Source organism: Miniopterus schreibersii, assembly GCF_964146895.1.
Source record: "Miniopterus schreibersii genome assembly, chromosome: 3".
Classification (NCBI taxonomy): Eukaryota; Metazoa; Chordata; class Mammalia; order Chiroptera; family Miniopteridae; genus Miniopterus; species Miniopterus schreibersii.
This window is the reverse complement of record NC_138103.1, coordinates 30,892,319-30,915,870: the sequence shown is the minus strand read 5'-3', so window position 1 is coordinate 30,915,870 and position 23,552 is coordinate 30,892,319. Positions and strand designations below refer to the sequence as shown.

Below are 23,552 nucleotides of genomic sequence, written 5' to 3'. Positions count from 1 at the left end.
ATGAATTAAACCTCTTTGGGGGAGAAATATGGTAATATATATTTTTTAAAGTTCATACCTATTAACTCAGTAAACCCAATTGTCAGAATCTGTCCTAGTTAAATAAGCCAAAAGACAAAAATCTTCATTTAAATATTTCATAAACTGGCCAAACTTTGGAAGTATTCTACATGTCTAGAAATAAAAGAATTATTAAATAATTAATGGTATAGCTGCTCAATGGAACACTATATAGCTATTGAAATGATAATTATCCACTCTGAAGCAAAATTTAAGATGTTAATGATATGATATTAAGTGTTTTTAAGTAGTACATATGATTTTCACATCAGTCACATTGGGCTTTTCCAGGTGGCAAGGAACAAAGTTAGATTCTTTTGCTGGCCAGGAGTTTATTCTAAGGACAAGTGGAAAGTTGGGGAGACAGAGCATTATGGCATCTGCAGCAAAATCAAGCAATGCAGAGAATAAACATTGTTTGGGCCTGAAGGTTATTCAGGCTGTCACCTCCATTGTGCTGTGGGCCCTAAGTACTAGGTGGCTGGGCTCCTTCTGTGAGCTCTGTTGTGCCATGTGGTGCACCTGTCTTTGTTTCTATAGCTCAGTTTGTTTTCTCTCAAGCTCGGCTTACTCATGACTTCTACGGTTTCATGGCTTCTGTCACCTAATGGCTTCTGCTTACTGGTTTCTATTTGCCCCAGTTTTCTGTGTGTCTCATTGTACTCCCTCCAAAAGGGGGATCTAGTGTTCCATTAGTCAGAGGTCTCAACCCAGGCCATCTCTACAGTTCCAAAGGTCAGCATATATGTAAATAGTGTCTCCAGCAGGTGCCCAAACCTAATCCAATCAGCTGTGGTCCAAAAAGTGTTCATCTAGCATTAATATGGTAGGTACTTTGAGTATACCAGCCAATTATCCAACACAGCTATAGTTTGGAACTATGTTTAAAATAATAAATTAAAAATATATAACATATATGAAGACATATAGGAAAGGTATAAAATTAAAGTCATCATAGTCGGGTTAGGGTGGAGAGATTACAGATGATTATTTTTCTCCATTTTGCAATTTTCATTTAATGATACTGTAATTGCTTTTTAGTTTTCAAGTATTTTCTAGAAAATAATCTCCCCCAAGCAATTTTAGTCATGCCACCAAGCTTCTGAGTTTTGTCTCTCCAAGAACTCGCCTTGGACCGGGTAGAACAAAGTCACAACCCTTAAAGCCGTGGTCGCCCTTGTACTTAAAGTGGAGCAACTTACTTACTGCCAGGTAAAGGTGAAGGCCATAATTATAGGTTGTAAAAGCATCTTGAAGGTAAAAGTGTCTGTTATTACTATGAAAACTCCTTTTAAGCTGCTATAATAGCATATGCCACATAAGCAAAACACAGAACCTTATAACTAACTTGTTGTGGAAAGACGTCCTTTGTCCACCCGCCAAGTATTTGAAAATACCGCCCACTCAATTGGCAAACATCTCCGGGGCCCAAGAGAAGCTACCACGGCAGTTTTGTGAAACCAGCCATTCATGGCTTCACTTTGATCTTCCTCTCTCTACACCCTGGTTTCAGTTCCTCTGCCACAGACATACAATTACTGAATATTATTATTGCTTGATAATAACTATAATTATTACTACTTGAGATGGGAGAAACCACATTTTCAGATGAATTGGTATCTGAGCTGAACAGTCTGTTTGCATTTCATAAAGCTTGAACCCCCTTCTCGTCGGTCCCCAGCATTAACTGGGGGCGCACAAGCTGATGGCAGGAAACTCAAAGGTGGAGGCTTAATTACCCACCAGCAAACAGGGACCAAGTCCAGCGATTCGGGAACCGAGTAGCAAAATCCTCCCGAGCTCCTAGAGAGGACCCGGAAGCGCAGCGCAGTCCCGGAAGGCGAGGTGCTGACACACTTCCGGCCTTTGTGACTCATTGTGTCTGTGTCGAGGCGTCCGGAGGGCCTAGGTCCTTGTGCGGCGCCCTTCGGCCGGCCTGAGCCCCAGAGTCAGCTCCCTTTTGTCTCCCAGCACCCCAAGGCCGCCCCCGAGGCTCACGGTGAGACTTGGGCCGGCCTCTGTGGAGGGCGGGCAGGGCCGCAGGGGGGTGTGTGAGGGTGGGCTCTGCAGCTGCGGCCCCGGGGTCCCCTCCAGGCGGCCCTGCCAGAATGTAAAGAGAGTCCCTGTCCCCTCCCCATTCCCCGCTGTAGGAAGTGCCGTCCCCCAGGAACCCGTCCCACCCCCGGGTCCAGGCGGGAAGGGGTGAGGGTCTAGTGACTGGGGGTACTCGGGGACTGGGGAGAAGCCGGCTGCGGGCCCCTTCCGTGCCTGTAGCCCACAGTGTCGACATCGTCGTTTGACGTTTCTGAGAACAGGGTCGCGAGAGAACCTACGACCCTTCCTGATTTTTCTGCTCTCCCTTCGTCGCCATTTGCTTTGATTCCAGTGAGATTTTTTTTTTCCCCCGGGGTCCTTCAGGACCTTAAGGTGAAAAATGTGGGAGGCCGAGAAATGGGCACGTTTTGAAGTGCAGCATGCATATTTCCAGATCACTGCTTATCCTCACTCCACCCCTCCCCTGAACGGTGATTAAAGAGTAGTTGAAGCTTAGTTAGAGTGGATAAAAACGTGATACGTAGTAGAGATTGTATACATTACGCTCTCTTTCAGCTTTATGGAATATTTTGAAGGCTGTAGAAGCTGCCAGGAAGCTTAGGTGTATTTTTCGGTTCTGGGTAGCTACTCTGCTTGAGTTGATGTGAGTGAGAGTGGAGAAAATTTGTGGAAATTGCACCGTGTCATTAGACTGATTACCTGAGTGACCTTGGATAAGACAAGACATTCTGCCAACTCTCAGTTTTGTCATTAATTAAATTCACTCAAAAGGCTCTTCCAATTTTGAAATTTAATTTAGTTGATGTAATTGAAAAATTCAGCTACAATTTACCCTGACAGTGTCCCCCTCCCCTTGCCTCCCTGCAGTGCACAATAAGATACTTTCATTATAGAGAGTGAACGTTATATGGCCTGGGACCAAAGAAAGCGTTTATTGTACAGGCCAGTGCTAGGCGGATTTGGAGGTGGTCAATAAATACTTGTTGAATTGAATTGTGGAGAATTCATTGTAACCCGATCAACAAAGCACTATTACTATAAGTGCTGGCCAAATGAAATAGCTCTGATACGTAGGGAACAATAAGGACAATTTGCTCCAGAAGGTTTCTCCAAGTTGTATTGACTCTGAATTACTATGCAATATTCTTATTCATTATTTCAGGCAGTTTTCACCAAGCTAACTACTTAATACCATAGTCTTTTGCTTATTCTCTACTTGATTTAAGCATTTAAGTTTTTTCTAACTTAATATTGCTTTTTTTTTTTAATATGTCTTTATTGATCTCAGAGAGAGGAAAGGAGAGGGAGAGAGAGACGGAAACATCAGTGATGAGAGAGTCATTGATCGGCTTCCTCCCACACTCCCCTGACGGGATCAAGCCCACAACCTGGGCATGTGCCCTGACCGGGAATCAAACCCTGATCACCTGGATTCTAGGTCGACGCTCAACCGCTGAGCCACTCCCGGCTGGGCTATATTGCATCTAAATACACAGTGTTAAATCTTACCATTTCATTCTGAGGAAGTATCAGTATTCTTTGTGTAGCTAGCTGTCTTTTAAGGTACCTTTTTAATATTTTAAAGCAGTTTATAGCTCTGTTAAAAAATAGGAGGAGGGCCCTGGCCAGTTTTCTCAGTGGTTAGAGCATCACCCCTCGAACTGAAGCGTCCTGGGTTCAGTTCCCAGCCAAGGGCTCTACTTTGGTTGCAGCCTCGATCTGGGGTGCAGGTGGGAGGCAACCAATCGATGTGTCTCTGTCATATGGATGTTTCTCTCCCTCATCCCTCCCCTCCAATCTCTCTAAAAAAAATCAATGGAAAAAAATATCCTCAGGTGAGGATTAAAGGAAAAAAAATGAGGAGGAGGGCAATTTGTTTAAACTTTGAAGAGTACAATACACCCTGGAAAAAATAATGGCCTGTTTAGAAAATAGTCTGTGGAATAAAGTGAATTTGTAACACCAAGCCCTTTTTGTAAGAAAATAGTTTGTATTTATCCTTGGTGAGAACTAGTTGCTGGGGGTAATCTTATCTAAATCGGCTAGAATGTCAGAATGTTTTTCAGCATAGAAGGACCCCAGAGGTAGTATTCTCCTCCTAGTTCCCTCCTTCCTTCCCCCAATTTAACAGATAAGGATACTGAGTGCCAGAGAGGTTAAATAACTCAGGGATGTATAACTTATTTGTGAGAGCCTAGAATTCAGATATTCTAACCTGTGCTGCTTTCACTGTGGCAGGATTTCTCCCATTGCTTAATCTTTTAAGTAGGCTGAAATTGGAAAGTACAAGTTACATGTCTTAAGTTTACTGAAAAAAATTAAAATACTTTTCCAGTGTCTACTAAATGCCAGGCACTTTTTTTTTTTTTAATATATCTTTATTGATTTCAGAGAGAGGAAGGGAGAGGGAGAGAGAGAGAAACGCGCATGTGCACATGCGCGCACACACACACACCACCACCACCACCACCACCACCACCACCACCACGCCCTAAACCCCGGCGTGTGCCCTGACCTACAATTGAACCTTGATGATCTGGATCATAGGTCGATGCTCCACTGCTGAGCCACGCTGGCCGGCCAGACACTCTTAAGTTCTTTACATATGTTAACTCATTTAATCCTCACAACAACTCTATGAGGGAAATACTATTTTTTTATCCCCATTCTACAAGTGAGGAAACATACATAGAGAGATTAATTTGCTTAAAATCATCAGCTGGTAAGTGGTAGAGCAGCTTCATGAAACTCTTCCAAGTAGCCAATTTGAGGACAACATTGAATGCTGTATGAATGGGCATAAAAATAGTAACATCGTAAATTTAGTCAAGTATTTTTTAAAAACTAGTGCTTGCAAGGAATCCTACTAAGTGGTCTAATAGGTACAAAGAAGCATACCCTTAGCAACAGTCCAGTTGAGGAGGAAAGGCATGAAAAATTACAGAAATAGAAAGAGGGTGAGAACTTCATAGCAAATGCTTGGCACAGACCATTGGAGCCAGGAGTTTAGAGAGGAAAAGAGCTGTGTGCTCACATCATCTGGAATAACTAAAAACCCAGCCATTCCATTGTTGTTGACACTTCTCTTGCCCAGAGTAGGAGTAGAGAAATGGGGGATGAAGGAAAGGAATTGAAATTGGGAGAAGAGGGAATGTACCCATGCCCTCATGTCCCTTTACGTCTCTCTTCCTCTTCAGAGTCTCTTCCTATTAAGTCCCACTGACTCAAAGAGTATCTTACTCTTTAAAACTCTGGCCTAGGTGTGGGTACAAATCAAGTTTCCTTTCCTTTATTCTTAATATAGCTAAGACAGGATAGAATTTTCATTAAAAGATTGCTGATTGCTAGGCTAGTTACTGCACTAGTATTGCTCAGTTGCCCTGTTTGAAAGCCATACCCACTTGATTTTATTTTATTTTTTTAATATATCTTTATTGATTTCAGAGAGAGGAAGGGAGAGGGAGAGGAGAGGGAGAGATAGAAACATCAATGATGAGAGAGTCATTGATAGGCTGCAGCCCACAACCCGGGCATGTGCCCTGACCAGGAATCAAACCCCGATCGCTTGGATACCAGGTCGATGCTCAACCGCTGAGCCACGCCCAGCCGGGCCATACCCACTTGATTTTAGATAATTCCCATTTACATCTGTGCCTCTTTAGTTGCACAGCTCTCTAGTGAAAACAGTGGATGTCAGATGAAGCCCATTCCTAAGTGGTCATCCTTCATAGGCCTTCGTCTTAGAATCTATATGCACAGAAGTCTTTCTGTACCCCACATGTTGGGACAGAGTGATTTTGGTATGATGGTTAGATTTTGAACTGAAGAGTCCCACAGACCTAATTTCAAATCTTGGCTCTCCCTTTCAAATTGCTGCTTGACCTTGGGTCTGCTATTTAACATCAGTAAACCTTAATTTTGTCATTATAAAGTGAGATGATGATTGTACCTACCTCCTAAGATTGTTGTGTGAAATGCTTAGTATAATACCTAATCTAGAAAGCACTGAATAAGTATTGGCTCTTACAATTATGCCCACTAGAGGCTGCTTGAATTGAACAGCGATGAGGGGCAAGGGGCATTTAGCTTAGTTCTGATAAGTAGACATTGTGTATGATGTGAAAAGAAGATGGCAGTCAAAATACAAGGCATATTTCGGAAAGACTGAATACACTCATTTTGTTGGGCAGAGAAGATTCATGCAGGGGAGGAGGAGAAATTGTTGGGAAATGGAAGTTTGAGGGGGAAAGGATCAGGTACTGGAGGTTGTTGACTACAAGGCTATAGAATTTTAGGAAGAATAATCTGAAGGGTAGGAGGTGCAGTGAACATGGGGAGAAAATGAAGTCAGTGAGTCAAAGAGAGGAAGCTGTACTTCATGGGACTATATAGAAAAATAAGTATGAGCAAAGAATTGTTTCTCTCCGGTGCTTAGAGACTGAATGCATGTAAGAAGAGAGGAGTCACCCAGCCGAGTGTGGCTCAGCGGTTGAGCGTCGACCTAGGATCGAGGCAGTTGGGGTTTGATTCCCAGTCAGGGCACATGTCCGGGTTGCGGGCTCAATCCCCAGTTGGGGGCGTGCAGGAGGCAGCCGATCAGTGACTCTCTCATCATTGATGTTTCTATCTCTCCCTCTCCCTTCCTCTCTCTGAAATCAATAAAGATATATTTTTAAAAAAAAAAGAAGAAGAAGAGAGGAGTAAAGGAAGGTGAGATTCTGAGCCTGAGTGATTGAGATATTATTAGTAGAATATCTGATCACTAATTGCCACTAAAGGCAATAAGAAGATGGCAGGGGGAGCTGTAATAGTTTGAGTAGTTCTTATTTCTTCTATTCAGCTTAACAGAATTAAACTCTGCCAGGTGCTGTAGGAGATGAATACAAAGAAGACAAGATTCCCTGTCCTTGAGGGGCTTAAAAGTTAGGAGGTGGAGATAGGAACTGCAACCCAAATAATAATAATACAAGGAGAATATAAGTGCCTTAAGATAGGACAAAGGAAGTACTTAAGATAGGAACAAAGAAAGGTGTTCAAAGGAGGAAGATATTTACAGTGGTACCTCAGTTTTCGAACTTCTCCATTGACGAACATTTCACTTTATGAACGCCATAAACCTGGACGTAAATGTTTCGGTTGTCGAACATGCCACGTGGCTTCTGCTGAGGGCAAGACCCTGAGGCCTAGCTGTGGGCTGTTGCTCCCTCGGTTTTCGAACGTTTCAGAACTCGAACGGTCTTCTCGAACAGATTACATTAGAAAACCAAGGTACCACTGTAATTTGGAATGTCAGGAGACATACATCTTGAAAGGTGCATTAAAATTTGACCAATACAGTTGATTTGGTAGGAAATTGTTACAGAAAAGGCGTGAAAATGGAAAATCACACCCTGTGCTTAGGGAACATTAATGGGCCAGATTGGCTGAAATATGGGGGATTACTACTAAGAAAAGTAGTAGGAGGTAGGAAAGTACAGTGTGTTTGAATGCTAACTTGATAGGTATCGAGGATTCTGGAGTGGAGGGAGGTGATGACAAGAAACATACGTTGGCAATACTGTGTTGGTCTTGGTATGTTGTTCAGGGAGAAATTGAAACTACAGAAACTGTATGGGGCTATGGCACTATACTAGGCAGGAGATACTGAGCTTGAATTGGGGTGGTGGAAAATAATTGTGGGAGACGTAGCAAGAAGATAGTCTTTCTTTTGACTTTCCAGAATAAAAAGGAAGAAACCAAGGCTTGTAGGAATTATTTAGCCTCCAGTTGGGTTAAGCCAGTCAAAGGGATGATCTCTTGGACTACCTACTCGCTGCCTGTTCCTGTAGCAGTCTTTAGAGGTCTTGGCTGTTCTGATGCCCCAGTTCCAGGGAGGCCTCTTCCCAGAAGCTGCCTTGTTTTTGTTTCTTGTTTTTAATATCTATTGATTTTGGAGAGAGGAAGGGAGAGGGAGAGATAGAAACATCAATGATGAGAGAGTCATTGATCGGCTGCCTCCTGCACATCCCCCACTGGGGATCAAGCCTGCAACCCAGGCATGTGCCCTGACCAGGAATCCAACCCTGCTCTTCTGGATCATAGGTTGATGCTCAACTACTTAGCCACACTGGCCAGGCCAGAAGCTGCCTAGTTAATGCACCAGTTAAATTACTTCTCAGGGCTCCTCTAGCACTGCTTTTGAAACCTCCTTAGAACAGTTGGCACATTCTACTTTATACTGTAATTATTTGTGTAAAAATAGGACTTGTGCTTCTCATCTTTTTATTCTCCTCAGTCTAGCAGGATACCTTGCATATTGTGGATATATAGAAATGTTTAGGAAATTGAATCATTGTAGCTATAAGGACTTTATTGGGAAAACTGCTCTTAAGTTAAAAACAAAATATTTACCACAACAAGGAGGGCAGAGTACAGAACAGGTCTGAAGGAATCAAAGGGAAGGGCTAGAAGATGGTTTGCAATAGGACTTTTTACCAGTTTAATGTCATTGAAGAAATGACTTAATTCCCCCACTTCCTTTACATTTAAGTTGAAAGCCTTTTTGAATGTAATGTTCTTAATTGTTATTATAGACTGCTAGTTTAATAAGGATTTCTGTTTTTCATTAAGGACAAAAAAATGAGAGACTAATCCTGTGATCGTAGATTAAAATATTCTTTGTGGTCACAGATTCCTATCAGTTAAAAACTAAAAATTATAGCCCTGCCAGGCATGGCTCAGCGGTTGAGCATCGACCTAAGATCCAGGAGGTCGTGGTTTGATTCCTGGTCAGGGCACATGCCCCGGTTGTGGGCTCGATCCCGAGTCAGGGGCGTGCAGGAGGCAACTGATCAATGACGACTCTCTCATCATTGATGTTTCTCTCTCTCTCCCTCCCTCTCCCTCTCCCTTCCTCTTTCTAAAATCAATATTTTTTTTTTAAGTATATACATGTACTATTATACCAATATTTTGTATAATAAAAAAATACATTAAATTGTGCTCTTTAAAAATAACTTTTGTGCTTTATATATACTTTTGCCACCAAAATTACTAATAATTTTTTAGTGAAAGCCATGTAATTAAAAATGCTTCGCTAGTTTAAAACTCTTGACTTAACTCATTGTGATACAGCAATTGGATGCTCTCTCTCTAAAACTTGAATTTGATGCTTAATTGTGAGGGTTGTAGAGGTGAAAAAGATACTTCATAAAGACTTGTCAATTCAGATGGAAGAAACACATTGTAGACTGACTGTTTAGTAAATTCACCCACCAAACATGCTAAGTTTTTGTTGTTGAAATTCAGCTAGTACTTTTCCATTTTCCATGACCTTAAATCACCTTTTCTTACAAACTAATCAAAAGGTGTTTTATATTTTTAACAAACAGGCTTAAGACCCACTAAAATCCCTCATTTGGGAGATTTTTTAAACAAATTAGAAAATATTTCCAAGTTTTTAAAATGAGTAAATAATAAGGATAATTAATCATTTTTGGCAGTTAAAATTACATAACAATGTATGTTTTCCAGCATACATCTGTTCTCACAGTAGTTCTTTCCTTGCATCCCCTTTTTTGAAAAACAGCTGCTTTCTCACTGATTGGTTGACTTCTTGTCTGATTTAGAGTGACATTGGTTTTTACCTGCTGATCTGGCTGAGTAAAATCTTGCTCTAGATAGAAACTTAAGCTGTGCTATTTTCTTGTTCATATGTGTTTGCATCATTAGTATTTCCCATAATTGTAGTTTCTCTGTAAGAATCTTTAAAGCTTCCCCTTTTTTTTTCTTTTAAAGCTTGTCCCTTTTTTTGAGATGTAATTAACATATAATATTATATTAGTTTCAGATGTACAACATAGACTCAACATTTGTGTTTATTGTGAAATGATCACCGCAATAAGTCTAGTTCACATCTGTCACCATAGTTAAAATTTTTCTTATGGTGAGAATTTTTAAGACCAACTCTCAGCAACTTTCAAATATGCAATATGGTATTACTATAGTCACCATGCTGTATATTACATCCCCGGGACTTACTTAATTTATAACCAGAAGTTTGTACATTTCACCCCTTCATCCATTCCACCCACTCCCCAAGTCCCCATGCTTGTCTTTTTTAAGCGAGATGAAATAACCCATTATTCTACAAACTGGTGTCAGATAAAGCAGGAAACATGACAATACCTAAAAGTGAACACGTGAATGAGGCCAGCTTGGCAGCCCTCTGTGTGAGTGAAGAGGGAGCTCCCACTCTTCCCTTTAGACTGACCACAGTCCTCATGAAAATAATAGAAATAGTTAGATGGTAGATTAGCAATTCCATGGCTTCAAATTTGGTGTGACTGTTGACTCCACTACGTAGGTAGCCACCTACTTCTAAGCAAATTACTTAAGTGATCTAGGCCTCAGCCATGTCATCTGTAAAATGGTACTAGCAGTTATGCCTACCTGCTAGGATTGTTGTGGGATGAAATAAGATTGTATATGTACTGCTTGAAGTCTCTTGCCTGCACTGTTGACATTCAGCTCTCACAGGGTTAAGCACTGTAAAGGCATGATGTCATAACCTGCTGTCCTCCTGGAGGTAAAGTACTCAGACTCAGGCAGACACTCTGAAAGTGGAATTTGCCCATTGGAGGCAAACCTTAATATATAAAGTGAGCAGTGAGAGGGAAAAAAGGCTCTTTTTCCCCCTTTACTATTCAGAGGCATTCTTAGTGCCTTGATGTATAGCCTTGTATGAAGTGTTAGCAGCACAAGTCACTTTTCATAAATACTTTTTTTAATACTTCAGGAATCATACAGAAACATATCAGAGAACATCTTCCAAGACAGAAAGGAGAGGACAGGCTCGCTTTGGATCAAGTCAGTTCCCTGAGCCTGAATGATGACTGCTGAATCAAGGGAAGCCACTGGTCTGTCCCCCCAGGCTGCCCAGGAGAAGGATGGTATCGTAATAGTGAAGGTAGAAGAGGAAGATGAGGAAGACCACATGTGGGGTCAGGATTCCAGCCTGCAGGAGACTCCTCCTCCTGACCCAGAGATCTTCCGCCAACGTTTCAGGCACTTCTGTTATCAGAACACTTTTGGGCCTCGAGAGGCTCTGAGTCGACTGAAGGAACTTTGTCATCAGTGGCTACGACCAGAAATAAACACCAAGGAGCAGATCCTGGAGCTGCTGGTGCTGGAGCAGTTCCTTTCCATCCTGCCCAAGGAGCTTCAAGTCTGGCTGCAGGAATACCGTCCCGATAGTGGGGAGGAGGCTGTGACCCTTCTGGAAGATTTGGAGCTTGATTTATCAGGACAGCAGGTGAGAAGAGGTGAAACTTATAAGTGAGCAGCATGTGGACTTTGAGACTGGAACAAAGAGAAAGTTACTAATTTAAAGCTAGCAGCAGTAGTCTTAGTATTAGAGTAGCATTAGTGTTAACATATGATACTACTTATATAATATATAATAGCTATATATGTTGCATATGCATGTATAATGTTATATATGTAAAATAACGTATAAGCTACTGATATAAGCTAGTATTAGTAGTTTATAGTAGTTATTCTCTCTGCTTTGCTTGGATATTAAAAAGTATTCTGGCCTTGTCTCCCCTGCTTCCTGGCATACTTGTGTTCTTTTTGTTCATTTAAAGTCCTCATTAAAAAGTGATTTACCCACAAGCCCAACTTGTTTGTCCTCAGGTCCCAGGTCAAGTTCATGGACCTGAGATGCTCGCAAGGGGAATGGTGCCTCTGGATCCTATACAGGAGTCCTCGAGCTTTGACCTTCATCATGAGGCCACCCAGTCCCATTTCAAGCATTCATCTCGGAAACCCCGCCTCTTACAATCACGGGGTAAGACACAAGGTTTCTTGTCAGGAAAAGAAGCAAACTATTCAAGATAGGTGTGCCCTCTCTATGTTGCTAAGTGCTTGTAATAAAGAAGCATGCTTGTTTTTATTATACATTATTGTCATTACTAAATATTACGGGAAATACAATTTACAGACCAATCTCAGGAGTTAAATAATGTTACTAGGGAAGTAGATGAAATGTGCATAATGAACTTGGGTAGACATTACATTGTTTATTGAATTGTTAGCATTCTGATATCTAACAGATTTTTTTTTCAGGCAAATGCCGGGAAGAGATGATATACTTTCAGCCTGGATTTTGAAACACTATAGTACATCATAAATTACCTTATAAAAAATCCATTTTAAAATTCATTTTATTTAAATGTATAAAAATATTGTATAACATCACTCTTTTTCTAGGTTATTTTCAGAATTTTCAAACAATGGGAAAGGATGGAAAAATTTTATTTTTGGTGGAGGAACATGAGGAAAAGCATCGTTTCAGGATCATATAGATAAAAACTTGTTTAATTATTAGAGTTCAGGAAGCATTCTCTTCTTTGCATTCTGGAGGGTAGTGAGCATTCATCTGCTGGAGAAATCCATGTAAACCAATACACTGTGATGTTTAACCCACCACTGTCTACCCATTTATGAACTTCTAGGGTATATAAGGTCTCCACACTCTACAGGGGGTGAAAATCAGGATAATGAAGACGCTATTCATGGTTTTAAGTGTCATATCAGATCTTTAGGTTACCAGAGTAGCAGTTTTAGAGACCCTGGTATATACAGTTGTTACTTAGTAAATAGTTCTTTAAGGAATTGAGGCATATGCATTTATTCTCAATTTCCTCTGTGCTGTTCATCTTCCACAGTTGTTTCCTAACTCCCAGAAGGTTAAAGTGCTAGGTACTTAATCTTTTTGTACATTTGGCTTTAGATTATTTTATTATTGTACCATCTGAAATAGTTATAAGTTTAGTAATTCAGTTTCAGATTCATTTCTCCAATGTTACTTGGCAAGGGAGGATTTTAATTTTGCAGGTTAAAATTTTTCTTATTGTTCTTATCTGTTGCAGTTAGTATGATTATATGACATAGTAAAGATACCTTTTACTAGATGAGTGTCAACCCATACCTTTATATACTTACAAATGTCTCATTAACTTTAGAACCATGTATGCATTTTATCAAAAAAACTGGATAAGTGAGGGGGGAAAGTAGAGGGACAAAAATGGCAAAACTTACCCAGAAGTAGGAAGACTCCCTTCCTACCTTGTGTTTTTTTACAACTAAATGGGATTCTGATGTCCTATTACTTGTTCCTTGGACTAGAGAAAATTAAATTTTGAGCCAGGCTTGAATCATGGGCTGAATGTTACCCACTTCTGTAGCTGAGAGTAGGAATCTGGGTTCTAGATCTGGCTCTGCCATTCTTAACTGTGTGACTTTAGACAAGTTGTTTACCCTCTCAGGGCCTCAATTTCTCCTTCTTTAAAACATATGGGTTGGACCAGGTAATTTTAAGGATCCTTTTACATGACTCCTTGTCCTGCTTAAGAATAGAAGCCTTAGGAAAACAGAGGTCATGCTTTTTCTTGTTTAATTCTCTCTAGTTATCTATTATGTAGTTGAACATTGAACATGCTGGTGCAGGAAAAAGAGAGCTCCTTGTTTGAGGGGAGGCCCAGAGCAGAGCTGGTTTTACTCACAGCTCCTTTCTCCTCCCTCAGCTCTCCCTGCCACCCACGTTCCTGCCCCTCATCATGAGGGGAGTCCCAGAGACCAGGCGATGGCATCTGCACTATTCACGGCAGATTCTCAGGTGAGCTGTGGGTCCCTTTGCCCTCCTGAGCCCCTCAAATCTGCCTCTCTTCCTGGAGGTCTTTTAACAGCCTCTGCCCAGGACACTCAACTCTTGATGTCCTTGCCCACAGAGTAGACCCACCCACCTACCCCTCAATCCACCAGAGCCTGGTATGGTCACCTTTTCTTTCCCAGCACCCTGTAAGTTTGTAGCCATCTCTATCCCTTGCTCCAGGTTTGGGCAGTGGGTTTGTCCCTGAGCTTTTGGAGAACTGAGTGTGGGGATCTCATATTATTTCAGGCAATGGTGAAGATCGAGGACATGGCTGTGTCCCTCATCCTGGAGGAATGGGGATGTCAGAACCTGGCTCGGAGGAATCTCAATAGGGACAACAGGCAGGAGAATTATGGGAACGTGTTTTCCCAGGGTAAGACTGATGCAGGATTATTATCTTGATAAGATTGTTTTACCTCTTTTTTTTAGTTGTGGGATCTCTAACATGTTCAATTGAGTGTTGAGAAGGATTTAGAGACTACTGAGCCCCTTCCTTCAGACCAGATAGAGAATGAGAACATTTGTATTCATTTAACTCCAAAAGCCTGGTACTGTGACTCCCTGATTACAAGGAGATGTTTTATTTCTTTATTTTTATCTCTAGGTCATTTTTGCTGTTTGAAATCAGATATACTCTTGTATTCTGAGTCTTCCCCTCTTCTCTACTCCCGGTGGGTTATAATTTAGGTGCCTGTATTGGGGGAGTATCCATACTTCCTAGTGTAGACGGTTAAGTGAGAACTGATCATTGGTTCTAATCCTAACCTGGGACCACATTCCTAAACCTTCCAAGCAAGCATTCTTCTGTGGACTTTCTGTCATCTTCATCCTGAGGACCATGGTCTGTGACAGCTTTGCATAATTCTATGAACTTGAGCCGGTACCTCCCTTGTGATCAGGATTCCCAGTTTCCAAACCTAATAGTAATCTATGAAGAGCTCTGGTTCCTGGGTGTATAGTAAGGACAAAGAAGTTCTAAGAGGCATTGACCATACAAGATAAAGAGACAAAGTTGACAAACATTCCCATTTGTCTCTGCTAGATCTCAACCCCTGAGAGATAGTACTGTAGAGGAGCTCTCAAGTCCTGGCATAGGGAAGTCCACAATGAGGCTTCTACCTGGGGAGGACAGGGGGAGGGCAGAGGGAGGGCAATTGAAGGGAAACTTCATAAAGAAAGGATGCTACTAAAGAAACCTCAGATTTTGCTTTGAACCATAGGGAAAACTGGGATTTATAGTTTCTTGGATTAGGTGAAAATTAAGGCAAAGAACTGATCCTTGTTTATAAGCTGGGTATTACCTATTCTGAGATAACTTTAAAAAAAATTGGGTTCAATCTGGGAACTATCCAGATAGTCAAGGACCTTGGCTTGAAATTCAAAAGAAGTAGACCAGTTTCCTCTTTCTTACAATTGGTTTACTGTTTATGGCTATTTTATCACTATAGTCAGGGGTTAAATATTATTCAGCTCCCTCAGGAGTTGCATTCAAGGGCCTGTCTGGGATAGCACAGACCTTCTTGGACAAGTTTCTTAAGGCCAAAGAAAGAATAGAGTTGGAATATATGTAAACATATAAAGTAATATATGTTTACTAAACAATTTTTAATCTCTACTTAAAGTGAATTTAGCAGTCAACAATTAAAATAATCCCATGTTTTAATGTGCTGATTGCTAAAGTGAGAGGATTAGTTCTGCATTTGTAAAATTTTGTTGTCTTTTAGTGTCTCCTTCATGGGCTATCTCTGGAATTGTTTTCATTTTCTTTTCTATTCTCAGTTGTCTTTTGGTGAAGGTTTTAATTATGTTTACTAATGCCCCAACCAATTTTTTCACCTTCATCTCTGTCAGCTCTATGCTATACTGCCCAGTGGAGAGAAACTGTTTCCTGTGTCTGAAGGTCCATGTAACTTGCCAAGTTCAGAGCTTCTTGTTTTGCCCATTAACCATCTCCTTGTTGATAAAAATTTCACAGAATGGAGGTGTTTTCACTTTCCTTTCTTAACACTATTCCTTTATTTCTGCTGATACCACTTATCATTTTCTAGGAAAAACCTGTTTATTCTTTTTTTAAGCTCATAAATTCTTATATTAGAAACAGAACATGATTTTTTAAAAATGTATATTTGTTTCTTCAAATTAATTATCAGGTGACCAAATAATGGAACTATGAATTGTTAACCTCTTATTCATTGTTTATCCCTTCCCTCCTTAACTGGTTCTGTTCCTCTGCTCATTCCCCAGTAGATCTGTTCATTCCTGTCCTCTCTGCACACTCCCTCTATTGTCTTTTCCACTCTTCCTGCACCCTGGTTTCCCAACTCTGTTCCCTGTTTTCTCTTTTTTTCTTTCTTTCTATTTTTCTTCTATTTTATTTTCAGTAAATACTGTGAAGTCATTTTGCAGGCATGTAGGAGCTTCCTGGAAAACAATGTCACTTGATTAACCTATAGATTCAAAAGAAAAAGGTGCTATTTGTATTTTCTATTTATCATGTCAGGTTGTGAAAGCAGGAATGAGAATGAGGAGTCTACCTCCAAGGCTGAAATCACAGAAGACTCAGCATCATATGGGGAGACAAGAGGAAGAATCCAGAAAGATTTTGGAGAAAAACGCGAACAGCAGGGCAGAATAGCAGAAAGGCAGCAGAGGAATCCTGAGGAGAAAACTGGAAAAGAAAAGAAAGATTCAGGGCCAGCTTCAATCAAGGAAAAAAAAACAACCACAGGAGAGAGAGGTCCCAGGGAGAAGGGTAAAGGATTGGGAAGAAGCTTCAGTCTGAGTTCAAACTTTAATACCCCTGAAGAAGTTCCGACAGGAACAAAGTCTCATAGATGTGATGAATGTGGTAAATGCTTCACAAGGAGTTCAAGCCTTATTCGCCATAAAATCATCCACACTGGGGAAAAGCCCTATGAATGCAGTGAGTGTGGGAAGGCCTTCAGTCTGAACTCAAACCTTGTCCTGCATCAGAGAATCCACACGGGAGAGAAACCTCATGAATGTAATGAGTGTGGCAAAGCCTTCAGTCATAGTTCAAATCTCATTCTGCATCAGCGAATCCACTCTGGAGAGAAACCTTATGAATGTAACGAGTGTGGGAAGGCCTTCAGCCAGAGCTCAGACCTTACAAAACATCAAAGAATCCACACAGGGGAGAAACCCTATGAATGTAGCGAATGTGGAAAAGCTTTTAACCGAAACTCATACCTTATTTTGCATCGGCGAATTCACACCCGTGAAAAGCCCTATAAATGTACTAAGTGCGGCAAAGCCTTCACCCGGAGCTCGACCCTCACTCTGCATCACAGAATCCATACCAGAGAGCGAGCCTCTGAGTACAGCTCAGCCTCCCTTGATGCATTTGGAGCATTCCTGAAAAGCTGTGTGTAAAGTGAGAATTTGTCACAAGCCATTTCCCCCCTTTTGTTTCTAAATTTATTTCGGAGATGTGTGCTCATGGAAGGGAATAAACATCCTCAACAGATTTTTTTTAAATCACACTTTTAAGGATCCTTATAGTTAGATTAGCAGTGTTCTGCCTTTGTATAGTCTATGGGCATATCATTCTTCAATGCAGCCCCTGTAGGGAAAAAGTAATCATATGGATAAGCCACATGATATTTCTGTATGAGATAAAAGCACACACAGTAAAATGTCAATTTTGTAGTAATAAGGATACCTTTAAGACGCTATTGGACTCTCAGCAACCGCAATATAGAATTGAAAGATTAAAATTGGCTCTGTAAAAATGATACTGAGGTTTAAAGTGCTTGCTGCAAACAAGCCCTGGTTGGCCAACATCTTGCTGTACCATATTTCTCAAAAAAGAGGGACAGTTAAAACAAAAACTACATTGGGACATGCTGCTTGAACTAATTATGTATATGATCACTGGTAGCCTACCAAAGCTATAGAAATCTAGGACTGTGCTGATCAGTATCAAACCAAAGATTTCTATCTCTTCCTGAAAGAGAGGGTATGTGCACCAGTCTACAGTTCCAAAGGACTGCCACAAATGTAGATGGTTTTATCTTCTGCGCTGAGATAAGTTCTACTGAAATGGCAACAATGATTCAGAACACCTCTCCCTTCTGGAAGAAATCCCTAAAGCACTAATCACACTCTGAAATGCATTTTTCCGCAAGTTAGCACTTGATTATATACTGTCTTGTAATCCTTCATTGTTTCATGTATGAAAGTTTTCATCACCCCCCAGAAGAGATGCTTTGATTGACAAGGGATATGTTTATATCCCTGACAGCACTAGGCACAGTGCTGAACACATAAGAGGCACTCATTATAGCTGACTTCTAAAAGGACTTTTGCACTTATAAAGCCCTGTGAATCATGAGTACCTGAAATAGGTAGCCTGGCCCAGCTTTTGAAGAGGACATTCGGAGCCTGAGGCATGCTAAAGCTCTAGGGTCTTATGCTATTTTTGTCATAAACATAAAAGAAAGGCACCATTTAGCTGCCTGCATAGACTTTCTAAACATGGATTAGTGAGTAAATACCATGGAATGTCAGAAATGACTACATTATCGTCATCATAAGAAAAATAAAAAGCTTACTGAGGCCATTGTTTGACATCTTTCTATGGCAGAGATCTTAGAATTTTGTCAGTTGCTGAACAATACGATGATATGGGCACTTTCTAAGACATTTGTAACTTTAAGTAATATAGTTCAGATTATGTAATTTTTGAAAATTTTAGGATTTTCAGAAAAAAGAAGATGTAGGGAGCATTTTTCCCCCACACTTTCCAGAAACTTCACAAAAGCTTTTGACATCGTTAGCTGGCCATTGCTAAATGTGTTAGTTGCTCTAAGAAGTTCACCAACTTGCTAAGTAAGATGTGGCTGATTGTATCAGAGTCATACTACACAGTGTCCTTTCTCATCTCTAAAGACTAAGGCGAGGTTATAAAACTTGGATCTTTTCCATCATCTGTGCAGGAGGATGCAATTGGCTGCCTGGAAGCTAATGACAGACTTCTCAGATACACATAAAAGAGACTCAAGTATTGGGGGCTACATAGGTAGTCATCAGGGACTCGGGTAGAGATGACTCTGATCATGAGAGCATGCAAAAGATTGTGGACAGCCCTGTAGGAACTTAGACACATAGAATAAGAACACACCTGAAGACTATCCCCATAAGAGGCGACCCTCACAGAGAGATTGAGATTTTCCATCACAAAACAGAACTAAAACTCATCATTTTGTTTGCTAACCAACAACTGAAGCCCATAAGACAGCATGGCTTTGTGGGGAACCAATGAGGTGAGGGCAATTGTGGCCTCAGCTCCAGACCAAACTAAAATCTGCACAGCAGTAATTCTTTGGCCTCTCTATAACTTGGACCAACCAGAGTTTCCCTATAGTTTCTAAGCAGTTTCATCAGTGTTGCCTGGGAAAACTTCAAGGAAGTCAGCTGGTGACCAGAATATTTCTATCCATTCAATTTAAGAAAAATAGAAAAGATACTACAGAAGCGCATACCTAAGGAACGTTTTATAGTAAAGTGAAAGTAGAAGAAACGCTTTTAGGATTTTCTTCACAATGAGCCACAGTGATTGATGGCTGTGTAGAAAACCGTTGGTGCTTTAAGCAAAAACTTGCTGCTGGGAAGCAACTGAAAGCAGTGAACTGCTTAACTCCAGGCACCGATCAAAGCACTGACTGCTCTTAAGAGGGAAAGAACTTTGTTGGTTCTACATTGGCTATTTTTTTTTAGCCAGAACTACATGCTGATGTAATTCAACCTCTTTTTTTTTTTTTTTTTTTAATGAAAGTTAAAATAACCTGTGCCCCCACATTTAATTCCCATTTGGGGGGGACATTGTACTATGTGGGATAGCTGCTGTGGCTGCTTCAGATCTTCAGCAGATGCACTCCTTGAAGCAGCTACTTGAAGATACGTTTCCTGAAGAAAACAGGCTACAGCTGTTGATTAAAACTGTTTTCATTGCATTTATCAGCTGCTCAATGCAAAGTGTAATTGGGCCATGGTCAGAAAGGCTTACAACATGTGATGAGTGCTCAGGATAGTCATTCAGAAGTTCTTGACTGGCTGAAGCCTGTTAATAGTTTACTCTATAGTTAACCAGTAGCATATTAGTCAGCCTAATGGAAGTTTTTGAAGGGCTTTTTAAAACAATTACCTTAACCTTGCCAGGAAGAGAAGTAAAGTTCTTCAAGTTGTGGAGTATTTGTTTCTACTCTGGCCTGGCAGGCAAGGCAAAAGCCTGAGAATAGAGATGTATGAGGCATCTTGTTGAATGCACTTAGTATTTTATTAAAGGCATAAAAGTGAAACTGCTAAATATGTACAGAGAGGTTAATATGTTTGTTATGTGAGACAATTCACATCTTACGTACATCAGAGAGTTCATTCCAGAAGGGAACCTCTTGAATGTGATGATATGGCAAAGCCTGTAATCACATCTCAGCCTTTAGCATCAGAAAGCTTACACTGTAAATAAACTTTATTAATATTATATATGAGGTAACCTTTCATGTATAGAACTCATTGCTTTGGACAGAAAATTCCATCAGTATGTTCCAGTTGTAATGAAATTCAGAAACACTGCAGAGGACACTCAATCTTAACTCCAGAGGATCCACAGAAGAAAAAAATGTGGGGAAATAGCAAAATGTACAACTTCTTATAAAAATCGTCAATGTTGGGTACTTCTATGTATTTTGTATGACCTTAATGTCAGTGTGTTTTGTACTTCCAGTCCCTGTTGCTATTCTGTATATTCTAAGCAAATAATGTATTTTAATCTATTTGACAGAACACATCACTTCAAAAGAGCAGTTTTGGAGTGAGTAGTAAAGTTGATGTGATTATAGACAAAAATCAGCTCTCAACTGAGGAGGGGGGAATCTGAGAAAACACCTTCATAGTTTGGTGCTTGTATCAAATCAGAAGAGGTTAGTAGATGCGTTGGGACAGGTTAGCCTGGCCGGTGTGACTCTGTTGGTTGAGCATCATCCCATGCACCAAGAAGTCACTGGTCCGATTTCCTGGTCATGGCATATGCCAAGGTTTCGGGCTCAGTCGCCGGTAGAGGGTATGCAGGAGGCAGCAGGTCAATGTATCTATCTCATCAAGGTTTCTATCTCCCTCTCTGAAATCAAAAAACATAAAAATAAATTTATTTTTTTTGAAATGGTTAATGGGGCAATAAAATGAAATAATTCCTATAAACATCAGCTTCCTGAGAGTTTTCAAAGCCAGGAAGTTGACCTCTTAACTGCCAGTCACCATTTTAAGCAAAGAGAGTGGGTTCTCTGAGCTTGTCGGGGGAGTAAGAGTCGATGAATTGAGAGTAGGGAGAGTGAGTGCTGGAAAGGTCAGTGGGACCACTTAAGTTCACTGGATTCTGTAAACCATAGTCCTGCTTCCCCCACTAAAAATGTTTATGCTTAGAAAATTTGGGGTAGGAAAATACCAAGACGGGCTCTTTCCTGGAAAATAGCCACAGATTCGTCCAGTTCCTGGCATTGTGAAAATTTTTCTGAGAAGTGTTTTGCAGTGTTCCTGTTGGCTGTGCTATGTACCTTCCCTGCGCCCGCTTACTTCCACTGGTTTATGATGTTTCGAGAGAGGGCATGTGGAGATTTATAGCTGTGAAAGAGTTTTTTTCCTAATTTTTATCCTAGAGTTGATCACCTTTTATTCCAGAGCCTGGTCTTGCTGATATACTCATCTAAAGCTAACTAGCTAACCAGGTTCATCCTACCATCCTCATGGAAGACTCGGTGTGTGAATTGGAGTAACTATTAAAATGTAGTCAAACAGTGACAACAATACTTAGTGGAGGAGCCATATTTTTGTGTATCCCACTCTGAGCAACTTCTCAAAGATATGAGGGAGCAGAGATTCCCCATCTAGGAAACAAAGTGGAGGTCTGCAGATTGCAAAGTGAAATGTAGGATCAGAGTGGTATAAGTAGATTTTCATAAGAGTAGGTTTTTTTCCAACTACTGGAGAATTTAATAAACATTATTTGAAAAATTTTCTTAACAGATTTAGGGTTTCATTTTTAGGATGGACACACTACTGTACATTTAAAAGCATTTATTTTGCTATTCAAGTTAATTTTTTATTATATCTGAAAATGAAATTATTTGTTTTACTTTTCAAAGCTTTGTAAAACAAACTTGAAGTTACAGGGAGGTAAGCCATCTCCAGTTCTGCAGGCCAAACAAAAGTTTGGGAAGTACTTTGGACTGTCTTAACATGAGAACTTTGTTTTATATTGTCTGGTTCTATTTAATGGTGGACACCACAAATCTCATGTTTTTCTCCTACCCTAAAACAGTGGAAGGTAAAGAGTGAGCATTAAGTTGACTTCTAAACAGTGGTCTCCTGTTACTTTTACAAATTTTTTAAATCTCTGAAGATTCTCCCTTTCACTTACTAAATTATGACTCACTTCAAATACACAGTAATCAGCAAAGTTAGTTGGTCTTAAAATTGTATTTTCTCCCTTTAGCAAGCACTCATTAAGCAGTGAGGATGAGTGTTTTAAGATATAAAGAATGAGATTTGTGAGTGATTGAAAGGTGGTTTTGAAACTTGGATTTCATTTGGTTTCAGATTTGGGTGTTAAGTTCCTTTGATCCAGGGAAGGGACTAGGCAGCTGCTATCACTTATCTCCCGACAAGGTCAGGTGTGTTGGGAAGGAGAGAAGGATTGTAACAGCCCTGCACTCCTGGCTGAGGAAAAATAATGGGGCAGCCTGGTGGAGGGAGGGAAGAACCGTGGGGATATGTTGAGGTCAGTGCTTGCCTTCCCTCACCTCAGCTAGTTAACAGTTTAAGATTTTAGTCTGCCCTGACAAGGACAAAGCATGGTAGATTTAGAGATGCTTCTGCAAATAGCAGGGGTTCTTACAGGAGAACAAATATATGAGGGGATGGGGTGGGAGGAAGTGGATTATGAGTATGCAAGAAAATCTTGTTCTAAAAATATATGAGTTTAGGGGTAAGGGGTGGGATATGCAAGCAAAATCAATTATTTTAAAATGAACATGTATTTTTATTAACTTTTAGTTAAATATAGATTATTACAACCAGCTCAACATGATAAGCGTAAATCTATAGAGAGAGCTAACTCAGGCATTGTCTTGTTTATCTATAGACTGGATAGAACAAACCTTTCCTGTTTTGTCAATTCTTGGTTTCTTAGCTTAGAATAAAGTGGACAGAAAGAAGACACTTGTGTTTGTATACCTGCAGAATTAAGTTATTGCTGTTAAAACCTGGCCTTTTCACAAGTCTTTGAAGAGTCCATATGCTTGGTAGATGTTCAATAAATTATTTTTAAATTGAATTTGTTCTTTTAAAATCCTCATTAACATCTCTAGAAAGGTTTCTTTCAATAAATAATGGAATCTTAGAAGAAAAGTGGTTGGTTTATTTTTTAAGTTAGGGAACTCCTCCATTGAAAATAATTTTAAACCTTAACCTACTGAAGTTTCAATCATGGGAAATGGCAGAAGAGTAAAATGTACACACATTTATAGTCAGTGGTCCATTTTAGGAGGTATCTGACAAAAATTAAGAGTGGTGAGGTTGGGGAGGAAACGGGATTTGTAACAAATATTCTCTTCATGTTGTTTCTCTCCTGGGTCATGGTAAGAATAAATTATCATCTCTAGGTGACAATGTTTGTGGTGTTTGTTTTTTGTCATCCTTGGTTGCATAAATGCACGTTTGGGGTAAA

The 23,552-nt window shown here is 40.3% G+C and overlaps 1 protein-coding gene across 1 annotated transcript; it reads left to right on the top strand.

Moving 5' to 3' along the window:
* Positions 1–1,910: 1,910 nt before the first annotated feature.
* On the top strand, positions 1,911–23,159 carry ZKSCAN1 (zinc finger with KRAB and SCAN domains 1). The gene is made up of 6 exons (XM_081131998.1): positions 1,911–2,059; positions 10,892–11,407; positions 11,791–11,944; positions 13,683–13,774; positions 14,057–14,183; positions 16,311–23,159. The coding sequence occupies exons 2-6, from the start codon at positions 10,982–10,984 to the stop codon at positions 17,201–17,203; spliced, it is 1,692 nt and encodes a 563-aa protein (XP_080988124.1). The 5' UTR covers positions 1,911–2,059; positions 10,892–10,981; the 3' UTR covers positions 17,204–23,159.
* The last annotated feature ends 393 nt before the right edge of the window (positions 23,160–23,552 follow it).